The sequence below is a fragment of the Acanthopagrus latus genome, chromosome 19 (genome assembly GCF_904848185.1).
Source record: "Acanthopagrus latus isolate v.2019 chromosome 19, fAcaLat1.1, whole genome shotgun sequence".
Taxonomy (NCBI): domain Eukaryota; kingdom Metazoa; phylum Chordata; class Actinopteri; order Spariformes; family Sparidae; genus Acanthopagrus; species Acanthopagrus latus.
The window spans coordinates 16,612,412-16,631,151 of NC_051057.1; the positions used below are offsets into that span (position 1 = coordinate 16,612,412).

The following is an 18,740-nucleotide window of genomic DNA, read 5'->3' on the forward strand; positions in this document are numbered from 1 at the left end:
GAGCGTCCTGCACCCTGTTGGGAGTATCTGTTTTCATCTATATAAGCACAATTTCCAAACAGAGGGGAAAAAAAAACAAGATATTTTTTCACCTGCAATTTGTCAACTAAAGGAGTACACAGAATAAGAAAATAGAACTGTTTTTAGTCTTTCCACGTCCCAGCAGCAACACTGATCATAGCAGGGGAGAGCTAATGAAGTGATCATGAAACAAACGGTGAGGTTTTTCTGCCCTCGTAGCGCATCTCGCTCATATTATAGCAGGTTCAGTCCAGATCTATTCACAGATTTCTTCTTTGCCCCCCCCCCGACAACCTCTCCCCTGAGCTCCTCCCTGGCTTTAATTAGCAGCTACAGCCACTGCCGAGCTCGTCAGCCAACCAGTCGCTCCCCTGGCTCCCTGCCTCATTGATATCCAGCACACAGAGTAACCGGCTGGTGATCAAACCTGTCCGATGTGTGTGGGCAGTCACTGTGAATGGTTGTGTAAGTCAGAGTGGCCATTACGTGCACTCCTAAAGCGGATACTTAGAGAAAAAAATAAAAATAAAACAAATTATGGATGTTTTGGAGCGTTGAAACATCTGTAATGGCTTCACATTAAATGAACAAAACAAAACAGGAGATTTTCTGTATTGTCCATAATCTGACTGAAAACTGTTGTCATGATGGCTGATGGCAGCGAAAATAACAATGTGACAATCTCGCTATTGCGCTTCAATCCCCTCAAAAAGTGATGTTAGGGTGTTTGATGTTTTTCTCATTTTCACAGAGAGGCATTTTCCTGTGTTTATCCGGCAGAGCTACAGAGTCCGAGAGCCATCTCTGGGTCAGCTGGAAGCCCAAACCATGAGACAGGCTGTTAGTCTGGAGTGTGGGTAGGTTAGCAGGGGGCAGGAGGCTGAGCGGAGATGTAGACACAATGAGAAATCAACAGCCTCGCGGCTAAATAACCAGCGGGAGGGCAGCAGAGAGAGGTCATGGGTCTCGGCAGAGTGTTCAGAGCAATACGTATAAGCCAATAAGGCAGCAGAGACGTGGGCATCAAAATACAAAATGCTAACGTAAATGGAAATTCTGACTGAGGCTGATGGGAAGTGCCATTAGTTTTGGAGGTATTTGGACATAAACATGTCATGGTTTTGTTTTTTGATAACAATTTGTTTTATTTTGTAGATTGATCCTCATGTATCTTCTTGTGTGATCTTGTGTTTTACCTGCGTTTGCTGCCTGTGTGTTTAGTTTTTGTTTTACTTGTGGATCATTCCTGTTTTCATGCTAGCCTTTTACCTGCCACTGGCGCCATGAAACCATCTAATACTTGTTGCTTAGGCTGCAACTAAGGACTGTTTCTGACAGTTTTACTTTAAGAATTAAATGATTGATCAGTTACCCAATTGACTACCTGTTGTAGCTTTACTTGTTGAGATATTTCAGTCTGGACAAATTGACAAAGTCACCCACAGAACCTGCATGGCTGAGAATATTCTTCAGTTCATAATTATGGACTTGTTTGTTAATATCAGGACACTGAAATGGCACGCCTTTAGCAAATTGCCCTGAATTCATTCTCCATTAGCTTTGTCCTTATGACTGCTCGAACCTGAGGAGACTGAGTAAAGACTAATGGACAGACCAACTCTTAGACAGCAATAAAATGCATCAGAGCTTTAGAAACACAAAACCAGCCAAGCTTTTCTTTTCTTTTTTCTTTTTTTTTCTGGCTCAACATTAGTGGCACACAACCGTACTCTCACCTGGCTAATGGGTTTTTAGGAAACTAACAATACAAACTGAGCAGGCCTATGATTCAGACTGTTTGTCAATGGGCACTGAGGAGTGGTGGTGTTGAATAAAATCTCCCTGGAGAGGGCCGTTTGCTCGTATTGTTCCTTATCTCAGCTCCTCCTGTAGCTGCAGGCTCAAGGTTTCCTACCACAGTCAAGGTCAGAGGACACCCTGATGTAACCGGCTGATATGACTGCTATAATGCCTGGTTAATTTTAATATGTTCAAAGCTTTCTGTCTAAAATTAATAAACTCAGCTCTGACTTGAACAGTAGAAACTCATGTTCACCTTGAACAACATTATGAACAGGTAGGTGGTGAGAAAAAGGTTGAGAAAAACAAATAAAAGCGAGATATCATCACAGTGCCAGGCGCCGGCACAAGAGTGTCCAGGTGATGAGAGACATGCAGCGTTTGTGTAATGAAAGTGTGACAGAGGCAGTGGATTTCCAGTTCCTCTCAACAGGAAATGAAACATTTCAGGGGCTAATTTCAAAAACCTGATTAGAGTTGAGGGGCTTTTCAGAGTTTTGCACATATTAGTGGCAAATGCTTGTTGTGATTGGACGGAAATCTCTCAACGTACCAAACAAACATTCATAACATTTGTAACAATTCATTCTGAAGAAACATTTCTATCTATTTTGATTGCAAACAATAAAGCAAATCAACAGATTTCATGCTCAATCCACTCAGGCAAAATACGCAGGTAAACGTCAATGTAGTGGCTGCTAATTAGTAGCCGTGACAGTGCTGGCTGGAAATGTTTTACTTCACTGTGTGTCTGTTTGTGTCATTATGGCAAAATGTGGTCTTGGAGACACCTGATGTGGGAACTGAAGCAGTTTAAGTATTTTTCCAGGTGTTCGTCAGCATGAAAGTGTCAGAACCAGTAAGATACAGTCATGAAACTTTGCAGATGTGGAGATGAGGCCGAGTTTGACGATGGGTGTCTTCTAAGCAAGGGTGCTAGAACTAGGGAGGTAGGGAATAGGATCGCTGTAACCTTTTTGTTTAGACAAGTACCCCAACTTTAACGAGGTTCAATATCAAACGGCTTGAATATACCACTTTAATGAACAATTAAAATAATATTTACTAGCAGCACAAGATGTAACACATTTTCGCCAATAAATACGCTGACGGCAAAAGTCTTCCTCCCTGGATTTGTGATTAATGACCAAAGAAATGCAAAAAAAAATTCTACAGACTTTGGCATTCGTTCACTGTTATGAGACAAACAAAGTAGAAAATGTTGTTTTCACACCTAAAGTGTGATATTTTAGATATTTTTTCTCAAATAGAGAGAAGATCACCATCTTATATGCATCATTTCTGTAAACACAAACATGCTAAACAAGCTACATTTCTTTCCTTCACACAACATATGAAATATCTAGTAGTTCTTGGTTGGGTATTCATACTAGATGACATCTAAAATGTTTGTCATGAACTTTCTTCTTCACCTCTTCCTTCTAGAGTCAAAAATATTGCACACAAACTTCTGCTGTACATTGCCTTTGTGACTAATATAAACTTTTGGAGAACGCAGCCTTTACTCTCCCTAACTCCGGTCCAGACACTAATCGATGGCTGCAGCCCACAGAGGACAGTTCAGCGTTATAGTCAGGACGAAGTTTATCAGCTGATTGAGCCACAAAAAGCAACCTGGGACCAATGCGTCAAAACACAATCAGGAGGCAGACAAAGAAACATGTGTTAAAGGCAGAGCAGAGGAAGATGTGGACTCACCCTGGTTGTCTCTGAGGTGCAGTGCAATCTTGGTGTCGTCTGCAAGAAGACAAAGACACACACATCCGAGCGTCAGACACAATAATCAATATTTCTCTTTGCAGTTTGTTTTTGAAGCTCTGACAATAAAAAAGTCTCCCCGAAGGTCCCAAATGAGATTTGAAGCTCATTTCATTAGCGGATCATCCTCCTTTCAACATGAAACGTAATACACTTAAATTGTAATATAATAGATTAGAAATTAAAGCTTTGAATATAACGGTCCAGCATGCATAATTCAGAGCAGAAAAGCTGTCTGTGGTTAACTACACATGTGAAATATGGAAATGTGGCGTGACCCACTTCTCCTCGACAGGGTGGCAGACATTTACACACACCATAGGATTCACATTATGCAAATTCCAGCACATACAGCACCAGATATATTTCACTTGAACGATGTAATTCAAAAGGATTTCCCATTTTAAATCCTCAAAAGAGCAACTGCTGCAGCCACATTCCGGTGGTCTGAATGAATCATTAAATGAGATATTGTACTATAAGCGACCGCACAGAATTAAGGGCCGAGTCAGTCCCACATCAGAGCGGGTCGTGAATATGAATCATCATCGCTGCTCGAGGAAAATAACAAAAACGAAAATAGATATTTGTGTTGACATTTAGAGGTTGGTCAGATCTGCTCTGGAAGTTTTCTAGGAGTCTCCCATATTTTTTTTAGCACTTCTGAGACTTTCTCTGACTTCAGCTCATGACATGTACATAAAGGTAGGAGGCCAACATAAATGTAAAGCTGGTTGGGAATTCTGCAATGCACCAGCTCATCTTTCAGCTTGCAAATTCACATGCAGTGATCGTTTGCTCACAAGAGCGAGCACTGGTTCTCCTCTGATCTGGGAATCAGGGCTCAAATTGTGTGGCGTAAACTTAATTTAACTTCAACAAGGTGCCAGGCTTCAACATCAGGTTGTGAGGTAAAAATAACACTTGTGCAATGACAAGTAAAAACAGATTAAAAGTTACTGATGGATGGAATTCAAAACCAGAACTGCAGATAAGCGTTTCTGTAATTTTGCGCTCCATCGTTGATATTCAGATGAACAGCACCACACTACGTCCTCCAAAAGGACCATAAAGTTGAATAAACATCTCTCTAAAAGCACTTTCAACCAAAAACTAAACACGCCATGATTTATTGCAGCACTGTTGTATTAAACTACATTTGTTTTAGCTTGCTGTACCTGGCAGCTGATTGTTATTCCCCTGAAGAAGGCATATGAGGTTTGAGAGCAGACCTAAATCTTCCATGTAGGGATTTTCCCATCCAAAACAGACACATTTCTCCTCTCCAGTCTGCCTGCCTTCCTTTCCCTTACTCTGTCGTGCAGCTGCATGTCACCAACACGACTGTGAGCCACCCAGCCCGCTCTGTGATCTGACCTTTGACCCCTGCAGCTGAACAGACAGGTGAGAGTGTCGGAAACTGATCCGCCGTACGTGTCAGAAACTGCGAGGGGTTTCTCAGCGTCGGCTGCACAACAAATACCCCAGACTGACCTCTTGACCTCCACACACAGATACACTCACACACACACATAAGTTAAACACATCTTATATTTCTGTAAGTCCCCTCACACTGCCCTGGTTTGATCTGTAGGGTTACTCTTCGTGCTTTGCCTCACAGTTAGACAGTTTGCACACTCCTCCCCGAGCTCTCTGCATCCACCTTCATCCCAGCAACCCGTCCAGCTTCCCAACAGCGCTGGAGCGCCCGTCTAAACTCAACCCCCACAAGATGATTAATGGGAGAGAGATGGAGAAAAGGTCGACCATTGAAAGTTAAAACCTTTTTTTTTGTGAGAATTAAATAATGGATTGCCCAGGCTTGAATGTAGAAAGCCTTAAAAAAAAACTCAACAATGGAGTAGAAATAGCATCAACGAGTGGAAAAACACTGCAGACGCTGCACTCTCACACAACAAGGAGTCCATCTCAAGTTATCTAGTCTGTTAAAATCACATTTTCCGGACTGACTTTAAGGAATTAGTTGTTTTGTGAAATATAAGGTATAAAACTAAAGTAGATTTAAGAGCACTTCTGATTACAGTGTTGGACAGCAGGACATAGGCACATACTTACATTGAGCACTTCTCAAAGGAAGAAAGTTAAGTTTTAAGATGCTTTATAAAGTTGTTTCAAAGTAAGGTAACGACAATGATGCCACATAAGTCATTTCAGGGCTAACCCTGAGTTTTCAGGCACCACCTGCCGACCAATCAATTCACAGGAAAATAGCCTCATCATTCTAACAGATGTTGAGGTAGTCGGTGTGTGGATTGTGAGAGGTGTGCTGTGCTGCAGGACCCCTCCTGTCTTCTTCATTTCATTTTATTTCCTGCTGGCTGCAGGCAAAGTCAAAGCCAGGTCACTGTGCTTCTGTATACTGATATCATCTGACAACAGAGACGGACTGAGGCACTAAAGCCTTCTACTTGTTGTATTTTTAGGATAAGAAAATACTGATTTGAATTGTGTTTTTATATGTATTTTTACTCCCAAGTCTGTTTGATAAGACTGGGGCTGAAAAGGCTAAAAGAATAAGACTTTAACTATAATACACACCACAAGAATACATCTAAGCAACCCAATCATTTAACAGAATACACAAATGTCATTTTAGTCAGATCTACTCATGGCGTTATGATGTGCAGTGATATTATAAGCCTCCTCATGTAGAAGATCCTTCATTCAGCTAAATCTTCTACCTTTTACTTATTGTCAGAAGCTAAACTACTAAACTACAGTGCCATGTTGTTTTGGAGATTAATGCACACCTTTAAAATGAAATAAATATATATATATATATATATATATATATATATATATATATATATATATATATATATATATATATATATATATATATATATATATATATATATATATATATATATATATATATATATATATATATATATATATATATATATATATATATATATATATATATATATATATATATATATATATATATATATATATATATATATATATATATATATATATATATATATGCATATATATATATATATATGCCTTTAAAGGTTGATGTCATCACTGTCATCCTTTACATTTTAAATAAGGAATGAAGGACAGTCTACCCTACATCCTGCCCATTTCCTCTTATTTTACAGCCACACTTATCTTGAACGGCAGGTCAAAGACATTTCTATCACTTTGTTATGGATAATAAAGTTTCTCTGAGTATCAGTCAGATACAAAGTTGAAGCCATATGTCCTTCACAGGCTCACCTTGTCTATAGATGGGGTCTAATGTTCTAAAAAGGATGCTATAAAATTAATTCATCACAGAAGAGTGGATGTCTGAAATGAATGACAGCTCGCTGATTTGCCCGTTCTGCCTCCCAGATATTGCACTATTAACAAAACACACTACATACTGAACAGGCTGTTTGCTTTTGCTATTGATTATTTACACAGTGTTTCATGATGACAGTAAGTGAATGGCTTCTTCATATCAAGTTGATTCACCACCACCACATCTGGAGCTGATTAAGATTAACTGCCTGTTTACTTAAAGAAATTGCTCAAAACGCCATAAAAAAGGGGAATCGAGCTGAAAATTGGCTCCATAAATTCAGCCAACTCGTAACACTCGTGTCTCTGGAGAGAAGGAGGAAAAAAACAAACAGATGAAACTTAACTAACTTTAAAAGGACACCTCGGCTTTGATTTTACCATCATCAGCAGAAGGATACTGAGTGCCCCCTTTCAAAGAGGATTTGCATTAGATAACTGAGATTATGCTGCAGTATGGTTTGGGTTAGGCTCCCGCTGGGGTTCAGTGAATCATGTGCTCAGGACTTCACACTGCAATATCAAAAGGAACACGACCCCTTGGAACATGGCTGGGAAACCCTGTCAGTGCAGCTGGAATGAAGCGTGTTACTGTGACTGATGAAATATTTTACATTTGACAACGTATCTACTGTAAATGTCACGTTAAAATGTATCTTGACTCAATTTTATATGAGGAGAAAACAATGAAACCACCACTATCTCATATACATAAATAGTGTATGTGCATGTGTACATGAAAAGCAGACTACTATGACAATATATATTAATAAAGTTGAATTCTCTGATTTGAGGATAAGATGTTTACTGTAGAGCTGATCTGAACTGAGTAGAACTGATCAGTCCTTAATTTCTGTAGTATAAACTTACATTTGTTGCAACCGTCTGGAATCATGACGAATAAATTACCCTTGTGTACCTTTTAAAGATATTATATTATTAAAAATCTGTTTTGTATCTCCAGACATTTACAATATATACATAACACACATGTATACATATTTCAGATATGTTTTTATCTCTGTATATTGCCTTTGTGGCTTTATTCAAAACATTCAACGTAACTTGACAAAGTCCCTTTCTCTTGACTGTCTGTTTAACCAAAATAACATTTAATTCCATCCCACTTATCTGTTTACTCTTTTCCACTAAAAAAGCCACAGGAACCGACGAGAAAGAGCTCTGAGTAAAATGTGACTGTGATAGAGAGAGCGGGGACACAGGTAATAACAAGGACCAGCTTTCAGAGAGCTTCGATATCAGATTGAGCCAATTTCACTAAACTCTAGAATGATTGTGAAGTCACTTTCCACTTACTTTGACAAAAGCCAGCGCTCAATCTAATTTCCCATTAAATGTTCAGCCTTCAGAAATGAAAACGTGGCCAATCGTTCGCCTTCAGTCAAATACAAAGAGTTAATGCTCCATAATTTACCTCAAAAATGATTAAATAGAAGAACGGTGGACGAGAAAACTTTTGATATGTCATCCGATCAACCATCAGACAGGGACGTTTAACAAATAAAAGATAGCTGAGAACCGAGATTGATGGCGAGGCAGCAGAGCTGAGCAACATGATCACAGGGCTGTGTGGGTGCAGTCTATTTTGGACTGGTGAGATTTGTCCAATTCAATCTGCATTGTTTAAAAGTTGGTACAAACACAGCTGCTGTGCTTTGCTCCACTGCCTGCCATCTGGAATTAATTCTTTTTAGCCTAAGTGGAGAGCTACAGCACATATTTATGCTGTCTCCAAAAGAGAGAAGTGTCTTGTGCATGTTGTAAAAGAGGAAACACATCAATACCAATAAAGAGCAGTTCCAGCAAATGCACTTCATTTAACATCTTGCCAGAGCAGAGCATCCATCACCGTTTGGTTTGTCAGGTTTGGGCACCGACACAATATGCACCGTGGCCTCGTTCCAGCTCTGTATTCTACTTTACCTTCAGTGGGGACGCTGGTGGGAGGGTGGGAGGTGGAGGGCGTGTCCCCGCCTGCAGTCACCTCTTTGCTCCTGGATGTCGTTTTGGCGACAATCGTGGTGGTGAAGGGGTAGAGATACGTGGTGTCGACGATGTCACACATCTTGTCCTTAGTCTGAAAGATGAGAAGTGTTGTCATGGCTGTGTGCGGTCTCTCAAAAAGAAAAACGATGCGTACAAATTACTGACTGCTTACCTCATCTGGGCAGCTGTTGTCCACCCAGTCCTGCCGATGACGGTCAAAGCCACTGGAGCATCTGAAACAGATATCAGGCAAATGGTCAATTTTCAGTATATTTAACAAATATTGTTGTATATTATGCACTTGCAAGAGACAGTTTACAGAAAAATTGGTAACACACTCTCCTAAAAGTCCTTGTTTGCGCTTATTACAAGGACGTTCATATAAAGTGTTACTGAAAAGTTTAGATAACAAAAACCAGCTACCTAAATATAATTTTTTGTCGACAGCCATGCGTCATTCCCTGAGAAATTAACGAAAATGTTGAAGAATCTCACCATGTTAAAGGAAGTGAAAAAAATTTTTGGATCCACACATGTTAATGGGGCCCTGGTCCTCAACATGGGCTGGATCCAACATCGCCCAAAACTCAACTAATGGCATATATTTTCAGACCCTCTTAACATGGTAAAAACACTTCAAACTCTTTAAAACTACTCAAAATCAATTTACAGTGCAGAGTTTTTAGGACACAGTAACACAAAAAAAAAAGAAAAAAAACATTTTGCAGATGGTATTACAGAGCAGGTCTGGTCCAACCTGTTCCTATGGGGAGCTTGTGTTTTGTTCCATCTCAGATAGCTGCCATAGTGATATAAAAAGATATATTTCTCAAATCTAATCCTGTCTCAGTGTGTCAGCTGAAGAGTCCCACGACTGCACCTACTTCCACTGCGCATGGAGAAGGGAAAAAAATGCAAAGAGGTTCAAAACCCCAACAACTCTTCCAGTATATAGAACGACTCAATTGTTGGACTAACACCCTCAGACTTGGGATGACCCTGAGGAGCAGCTATATGAGCAGAATCACTCACCAAAAATGTGTTTTTCTGTCTTTTTAAAAAGGTCACAGTGTGGACAATTTAGTGAAATCTGCCGATGAGGATGCAGATTGCATCCAACTCAACAAAAAATGCCCTCATTAGAGCGTTTGGTTTGTCCATTCTGAGTTATTCCAGAAACATAGCGTGCAATGTTGCGGACTCTGTGGAGGAGGAGTTTCTCCCTCTGTACATCGGGCTCAATTTGAGGTAACGAACACACAACAACTCTTAGTTAGAATGTAATCCTAAATACTAGATCACATTTATGCCAATAGATCCCCCAAAATCCTACACACTAGATTTTCATTTGACAGTGGACATGAAAAGTTGTGACAACAGTTTTAAGCCCAAATTGAGATTGTTTCAAGTGCTACACAGGCTCAGTAATACTCCTTATGACAAGGAAACTGATCTCGACCCTCCCACAGATATGTAGCATAATCTAAAGGAGTCAGAGATGTAAATGTATCATTTTACTCTGAATCAAGCTGAGAGGCAAACATCTGCACCTCCCACTGAGGTCCGGATTCAAGGAGGGAGCGGCTCTGTACAGTATGAAGGCAGAGGATCCGTGAGGGGGAAGTTCAATGGGTCATGGGGCCTTGGGATAAGGGTGCTGTTGAGTAGACGCCGCATCACAGTCCAAGACTTCTAATAACCTCAAAAGGCAGACAGTAATCGAGGCAGCAGCTTCTAATCCTTCATGCTGTAAACGGATCAAAATTATAACTCGCCCACTGGTGAGCCCGACATCATCCTGTCTCGGCCCTCTGCCACAAACATCATCATACGTCTGGGAGTTGAAGTTGGTATGCAAAGTGGTAAACCCACTCATGCTGCAGTGGAAAAAAGCTAAAATTATTTGTCACTCAGGTGGGAGTTGTAAAAAAAAAAAAAAAAATATACAAAATTAACCTGACCGACTCACAATGCAGGGAAGCAATGGTCTAAAACCTGCAATGATATCTGCGCTCTGTGAAGGAAGGACAATGTGAGTCCAGTAGAGTATAAGACATCCCCAAGCAGGCTCCATTTCTCTGGAGAACATATTGTTATGGTAATGGCTTTATGTGAAAGAGTCCATTTTCATCTTTCTACCTCTCTAATCATCCCATTACTTTTATTCCCCCCACCAAAAAAAAAAGAAAAAAAAGATTTCTGCCTCATCTGTTCAATCAGGCGAGACAGATTCCTCTGCTTAATCCCCCACTTTTCCCTGACTGGTTTTCCCTCCGGAGAGAGGCGATGGAAGCAGAACGAAACACGGTATTATCGAGCAGGTTTGGTCCGACCTGTCCCTGTGGGGAGATTGTGTTGTGTTTCTTCTCAATGACATCCATCGCAGCTAGATGCCATCGAGTGCAGTGAGCTACAATGCGTTTAATTACAAATGGGTGGCGGTGCCTCATCTGAATATACATGATCCAATGAAAGAGAATGTTTCTCTTCAGGTTTCCCGTATTCACAGCAGGATGGATGGATTTCATCCTTGGATTTTATTCCCACTTCTAAAATGCCCTCTCAAATTCATGGCCATGCAGATACTATTTGGGATCTGCTGAATTTCAGCAGCTTTATTTTCTGTCAAAAAAGATGATGTACTTGCTGACAAATAAAAGGTCAACATATTAGAGAGACAGTTTGATTCACTGACAGGAAAAATATACCCTATATGTATGAAAGTGCAGCACCAGCAGGGAGCATTAATATCGGGAACAATGCAATTCAAAGACCCAGAGAGCCGACATCAAGAGGATGTCGAGGGTGGCTGGGAGACATATTCAGCCAGTGTTTTAAGAATTTGTTGTGAGTGAAAACCTAAGCTTTTCTTTGATAGTTTTGATGCTTTTATTTTAAAAATGTAACCAGACGTGGCATGTTAGTTGTTGATGACTCGACCATAAGAGACTGCATTGTTTCCACAGTGGGGCGGGGCCAAACTTGACAATAACACGGTGGACTAACGGGGCTATTACACAGTTTTACTGGTAATACTGTTTTTATTAATGTGTTAAATTCTTGCATTAGATTTACTTAAGCAAAGGAACTGAATACCTCCCTGATTGTCTAGAGGCGCAACAACAGCTCAAATACAATTTCTCAATGCAAGAGTATGCAATAATAATTTCCTGGGAGTCATAGACATATTAAAACTCAATATCTGTCTCCACAACAGACATTAATTTTCCACGAGCTGCATTTGTAATGCTCACCAGCTGTGTTTTTCAGGGTAAACAAACCCCTGCAAGGCCTCTAAACACATCAGTGTTCAGCTACACAGACACTTCACATCCGCCGGGACTTCAGTCCTGCTTTATCGACCTGCTTTTGCACCGGCTGCACACATGAGCCGCAACAATCTGATTCAGTTCAGAACTTGGCATGACCGAGGCGCTGCGCTCTCACCTTCCCAACACTACACTGTGAGAAAAGTTCATTAGGGTTGTTCTCTTAAAATGTCAGCGCCTTTCGTTAACCCTCGGAGCCAAAGAGGACGCCACGGTTTTTAATTAGCATGTATTCAAAGCATGTTTGCCTTTTTTCAAAGGAAGTGGCTGTAGGATACAGAGGGCAGAGAAAGGCTGAACAGTCAGATATTAACACAGCTAGAAAGCTAATTAAAATGCAACTTAATGAGATCACTGCTACGGCCGTACAGTAGCTCTCAGTGGTGTCCATAAATCGCTGAGAGGTGAAACACTTCCTCGTGTTGTTGTGTCGTAAATTACTTTGTCTCTGTCAAAAGGCAGGAAAATTTAGGATGCAGAGCAGAAGGAAAGTCAAATTCAAAACCCAGTGTAAATCTTAAATAACAAATCCCAACGGACAGAGCTGAATTGCGGCACACTTATGCAGTCAACCCCATTACTCACAGAATAAATGATGAGTCCAAAATAAGAGTGGCAGATTAATATTCGATGCATGAGGCGTTCAAAGTGCAGCAGCAAACAAAAGAGAAGAGATCCCTAATCATCCCGAATGAGCCTCAACAACACATCATCTCATCTCTATCATTTACTTCTCTTCTCTGTCTTTTTAACTCAAACTTTCTCGTCCAGTAAAACAAAGCTCATGTTTCAGCCGTCAGGAAGCTCTGTGGAGGCACGCTAACACTTCTTTTAGCAGCTCAAATATTTACTTTTGTTTGAAGTGCAGGGGAGACAGGAAGGATAAGATGAGAAGCGGAGCAGAGGTTGACAGAACAGGTGTGAGTTGAATGAATGTTAAAATGAGCCTCTGCCTCGTCTGAATGGTAGAACTACATTCATATTTACTGAATAGGATTCTACTGCACCAGAGATGCTGAAGACGGCTGTGTGTACTCCTAATGTGCAGTGCTTTACATTACAATACAGAATGTAAGTGTTAAAGGTCGTAGTTTGTAGAATAAAAGTGTCTTTTATAAACCTTATTATGACTGTGAATGAATGATTGTAAGTGTCGAGTCCAAAGTGATTTTTTTGTTTACGTCTGTGTCACGATTCAGATGGTTGGTTCAAGGTTCAAATAAGGTTTATCAGCCAGTAGTGTAACGAGGTTTCTGTGTTTCGTTAGCGATCGGGAGTCTTGGTTGTTGCCAGGTTGTGGAAAAAAACATGTAAAAAAGACTGAGTTCTTCAGAGAGCCCAGCATTCTGTCCTTCCCTAATGGATGCTAGCTAGCGTTAGCAGTGTTAACGTTGACTAATGTGCAAACTGGAAAGATCAAGTAATTACATGAAGATTACATTTTTGAGATCTGGGGAACTGGACTATTTATTTCACTATGTTTTAACATTTGACATTTCAGCTGTAGTGAGAATGTGTCGGGAGGAGAGGAGTAAAAGTAGTCAAAGGTCCAACCTGTTGAGCCGATGGCACCAGCTACAGTTGAAGTTGATCTGTGAGGAGATGCACGCGCCGCAGCTGGTGAACTGGAGACAGGCTGGAGAGAAGAAAAGTCCAAACATGTCAGATTTAAAACAATATATACAATCAATAGTCTAATGGACACACAGACAAGGAAAATGGTCGATATAATAAGGAGGAATCTATCCAATAACACTCATAACACCAGAAGCGTGCACTGACTGAGCCCAAAGCTGTTACAATAAATCCTCCTTACTGGGTAACGGCATCATTTCCACGGCTGTAGAATTGGTGATCTTTGTCTTCGTCAGCTCCACGCGGTGGTACTCGTAGATTGTCCTCCGTCTCACGTCTAAATTTGGGGGAAGAGAGGAGACAGAGTGTGAGAGCGAACCATCACAAATCTTCCACCCAAAGATAAGAACTGGGACAAGTGGTCCCTGAAGAAAGAGAGCGGGAGGCAGTATCGGGTCAGAAGGGATGCCACCACAGCACTTTATCTCTCCTCTCTCATTGTGCCCAAAGTGTCAGCCCATGACTTGGCAATGGACGGTAGCAATTTCCCCTTGGAGCTGATATCAATCAGACCGTGTTGAAAGGCTGCCTTCCCAGTCATCTGTAACAGCAAGTCATCAAGCCGGTGTGAGATGGAGCAATTGATTAGAAACATCATTGACTCTCATTGCATTCTGGCCCTTATAACTCATATGGGTCAGTGTAGAATGGGCTGCTTGCTTTTGCTGCCCATGCATCTTCACTAGCACCATCAGTGGAAATGGAAAAGAGGATAAATGACACCCTCTGCTGAAGTCAGAAAAGGCACTTTTTGTGCACAGCATCTTAACAAATCTGATAATAACTCCTTTGCTTCTGTTAATAAAGTTCTTAATCTAAACCCTAATTGGATTGTTATGACTTTCTATGCAGGCGCTTCAGGAACTAAACATTTAATCTGTAGAACAAATCACTGGGATGAAAAGAAGTGTACACTGAAGAACTGCTAAATCCGTGACATTTCCTTATATTTGCTTGAGCAATGAGCTACAAAAATCCAATTGAAATTCAATACACCAGACTATGGCTGCGTAAAATATATCAACGAGTGACTTGTGAGTCTCATTTATCATGTAGAATCGTAACAGCTAAAGGAAGTTTGAGATTTTGGGACATTAGTTGTAAGACGAAGATTGATTCCATTTTGATGTTTCTGTTCAATCTGAAGCTACAGCCAGGACATTGTTAGCTCACTAAAGTGACTGGAAACAGTGAAAAGGCTAGTCTGGCTCTGTCCAAGAGCAAAAGAATCAGATGATAAGCAACTGTTTGCTAACAAGGTGATGATATGTCAGTACTGTGTTCACGCCTTGTTTACACTGCCCCCAAGTGGCCAATAAATCAGTTAATGGAGAACGCAGAAAGAAAACGAAAAATAGAACAATTCCTAAAATATCAAACTGTTCATTTCACACTATTTAATGTTAGTTTCTTTGTTTGGTTGATTGAGTTTTGGTCTGGAAATGCTGGCTGCACTTGCCACAGTGTTGTTCTACCCATGTGAGAGGATGTTGTTCCCCTGCAGACCTGCTTGCTTTGATTATACACAGGACAACTGATCAAAGCAACAAATGTGAGCCAGCTCGGTCTAACCTGAGAATGAGACCTCCCTTCGTTTCCCCGCCTCTCCTCCCCTGGTGCCTGACTTCCTCTTGCCCCTGGGAAAGGGATTATCAGGTGCCTAATGACACGGTGGGGGCCAGAGGAAGGTCAGATCCCCAGCCTGAGGCTGCTGATGTGTGGGCAGACCATGCAGCCTCGCTGGCCTCTAGTTTGTAGGTGGAAGGAAGCCGCAAATCAGATCAATTATAGCCACAACATAAACAACACCTAATGAGGATTTAGTTACCTTCCACTGATGCTATCAAGCAGAGGCAGATTTGCTTAATTGTCTCATCAATTATGCACATGAGGGTCAATTAACTTCATCAAAATTAAAGATAATACACTTATACAAAGTTTCACTCTCTTAATAGAGACATTTTGTTTCAGGTTTTCCTTCCCTTTAGATTTTTATGCATGTAAAAGATCTTATAAAAGTCCACAGCAGCAGCAGAAGCTCCTCTCTCCCACATAAACACTGCTCCTGCAACACCTCGTCAGCTGTCCTTTACTTCTGTGACAGCACAGAGTTGTATTTTTGCACAATTTATGCCTAGCAGCTGTTTTGGCACGTCAGAATTAATGTAGCACAGCGGCTGTGTTGTTATTCGTGCTAGCTCAGACGTGTGCAAGCTGACCAATTAATGCAAACTGGGCATTTGGTAGGGGACGGACCTTAAAGAGGCAGGAGCTAAAACAGGGCGTTGAGAATGTATGAGGAAACTGATATTCTAGTATTAACCCAAAATAATAAGCATGTCTCCTTTAAGACATAAAACATAATGGAAACGTGTGTGTCTGATAAAATCTCAATGCCATGTAGCCTCTTATTGCTTATTAATACATTTGGAAGAACTGCACGGAAATCAATAGAAGCATGATGTCAGGAAGACACTGCGTTGAAGATCGATGGTGAAATGGCAGCCTGCTCATCAGACGGCACTCTGGCTGTTCATACTGTTGCAGAAAATAATGATAAACGTCTTCAACTGACCCCTTTAACCTCATGATTGCACTCTTAGCTCGCTGATATCTCCAATATATTAAATGCCTTTTATAATTTTATTAAATGTTTCCTCTTGAGCAAAGATCAGCTGTGACAATTCTAAAAATAAAATGTAACGACAGATGATGACTGTGTATAATTAATATCTCCAGTCTTGGCATCTTCCTGCTGGGATTAAAGATTATTAATCCAGGTACAGGCAGGAAGATATGAAAAGAATAACTCACTGTGACTAATAACACATACTTCAGTAAAGGGAAAGTATATTAAAGCCCGGGTCTTCACATATGCTCCTACCTGACCTGTTAATTACACACCGCTGGCCACAGGACGCCCACAAATCTTCTCTCTCATCTCTTTCATTTACTGGATGGGCTGTTGGCCTGCTCTGCCCAGCGGCAACGTAAAAGGTTTTATTTGAGCTTTTAATTCGGGCCAATGCTACAGTCGGTTAAATAATGTCCCACTCGTTGCCATGGTTGCCGTGCAATAATTGGCTGCGGAGGCAATTAACTGCGTTGAAGCACTTCTTCGTGGTACAGCCTGCAGTGGTCAATGCTCTGTGTTTTTTATCTCTGCTGAGATTAAGGTTTTATGTTCTCAGGATATGGAAACATTACATACCAACTATCAGAAGTAACTTGACTGCCCTGATACGTGATGAAAAACATGTCAAAATGGGTTTCTTTTACCAAGATGCCACTGAATAAGGTTTAAAGCAGATCAAGACAAATAAGTACAAGAACTGCAGCATCTTTTCCAACAGTGGATGAAAACCTGTGGAGGAATGAGCTATGGCACCTTACAACTGCTGATTCTTGCTTTTTCTAAAGGTTATCCCCTATTTATCAATGACTCGACTCCAAGAGCCAAGATACCAAGAGCACCATTCTCTATTATTTACATCCATTTAAAGGAAAAGTTCATCCAAAAATCAAAACTCAGTCATCCTCTTCTTACCTCTGGGCTGGATGGAAAGTCATGCGACATTTTGTCGTCCATATAACATTATCGAGCTTCACAGCAACACTTGGATTATACCGTATATGTGTTTTCTTTGGTTGTTTTAAAACAAGCCTCCATCTATTTCAGTTATTTAAGAGAATGCTGTAATGAATGCTGTGAAGCTCCAGAAAATGTTTAGTAGACCCCAAAACATGACTTTCCATCAGCATGAGGGTGAGTAGATAATCAATTTTTGGGTGAGCTTTTCCTTTCAAGACATTACCACAAGAACCTGGAATCTGATCTGTCTCCACAGACTCCTGGCATGCAGCTCATGGGGCACGTCGAGCTCTTTGGTCTGACAGGTGCAGGATGTAAATGCTGCCCTTTTCCCTCAGAACCTGTGCACTTTGCAAATATCACATGCTCGTTGAACAGCAGGAAAACAAAGCCTTGTTTGTTTCAGCTGTTGCTTGAAGATGGTTTGATTTCACTACACATGGCAGGCCTGTCAAGATATGGATGCCTCCACATGTTAAAGCATGGGGCTGCAGTGAGACAGATACTCTGCATTTAAAGAGTTTGGAGTGCGGTTTCTTTGATTTGGCCTTCCTACATCCCAAAAAACCCAATTAAGAGCAGAAATGTAAGGAATGGATTAAACTGTGTGTTTGTCTGGTCACTGGGAAGTTCAGCAACCTCAGCTAATGTTACCCGAGATAGCGTTACATTTGCCAAACACAGCAGTTAGCTTTCATCCAAACAGCCTTTAGTCTTGTGACATTAAAAGAAAAAATAGTGTTTGACAGTCAGTCTAACAATGTTGGAATAAAATAACAGTCTACTCTTCCATATTTCTTTATTTATTCTAGTATTTTCCATTGATCCTAACCTGGTGAGCATGATGGTGTTTTAATGTTTAGTCTTTAGTCTGTTAGCCATCATGTGCAAAGACCACATTTACGACATTCTTATTCTTTAACCAGCCCTCGGAGATTAATTAGTTAGCTTGTTAAAACTGATCAATTCTGTCAGACAGTTGTCATTTGAGCTGGCAAAAATGCCATTGCTGGCTCACACCAATAGCCTGCTTTTGTGATATTTGACTTTTCAGCCGACAAAATGAGTGACTAATAATGGCTGTGTGAAATCAAAGGAAACTGGCAGTCCAAGCTAAACGTAGCCACTGCTAACAAAAATAGCTCCACATACGTGAACTCAAATTATGATGCTAACCTTCCAGTCTAACATCAGTTTGGCACTTCAATTAAACTAAAAGTTTTCTTGAGAAGCAGAATAAGCTCTGTGATCGTTTCAGATGT

At 40.7% G+C, this 18,740-nt stretch overlaps 1 protein-coding gene across 5 annotated transcripts in view; it reads right to left on the bottom strand.

The window, feature by feature from the left end:
* plxdc2 (plexin domain containing 2) overlaps positions 1-18,740 on the bottom strand; it is a 77,585-nt gene that overhangs the window by 4,749 nt on the left and 54,096 nt on the right. For all 5 annotated transcript variants that reach the window (XM_037079357.1, XM_037079356.1, XM_037079355.1 and 2 more), the window contains 5 exons: positions 14,068-14,163; positions 13,806-13,887; positions 9,095-9,155; positions 8,860-9,013; positions 3,541-3,579 (listed from right to left, as the gene is read on the bottom strand). In XM_037079357.1, coding sequence (XP_036935252.1) covers positions 3,541-3,579; positions 8,860-9,013; positions 9,095-9,155; positions 13,806-13,887; positions 14,068-14,163 — 432 coding nt within the window. The remainder of the gene's footprint in view (positions 1-3,540; positions 3,580-8,859; positions 9,014-9,094; positions 9,156-13,805; positions 13,888-14,067; positions 14,164-18,740) is intronic.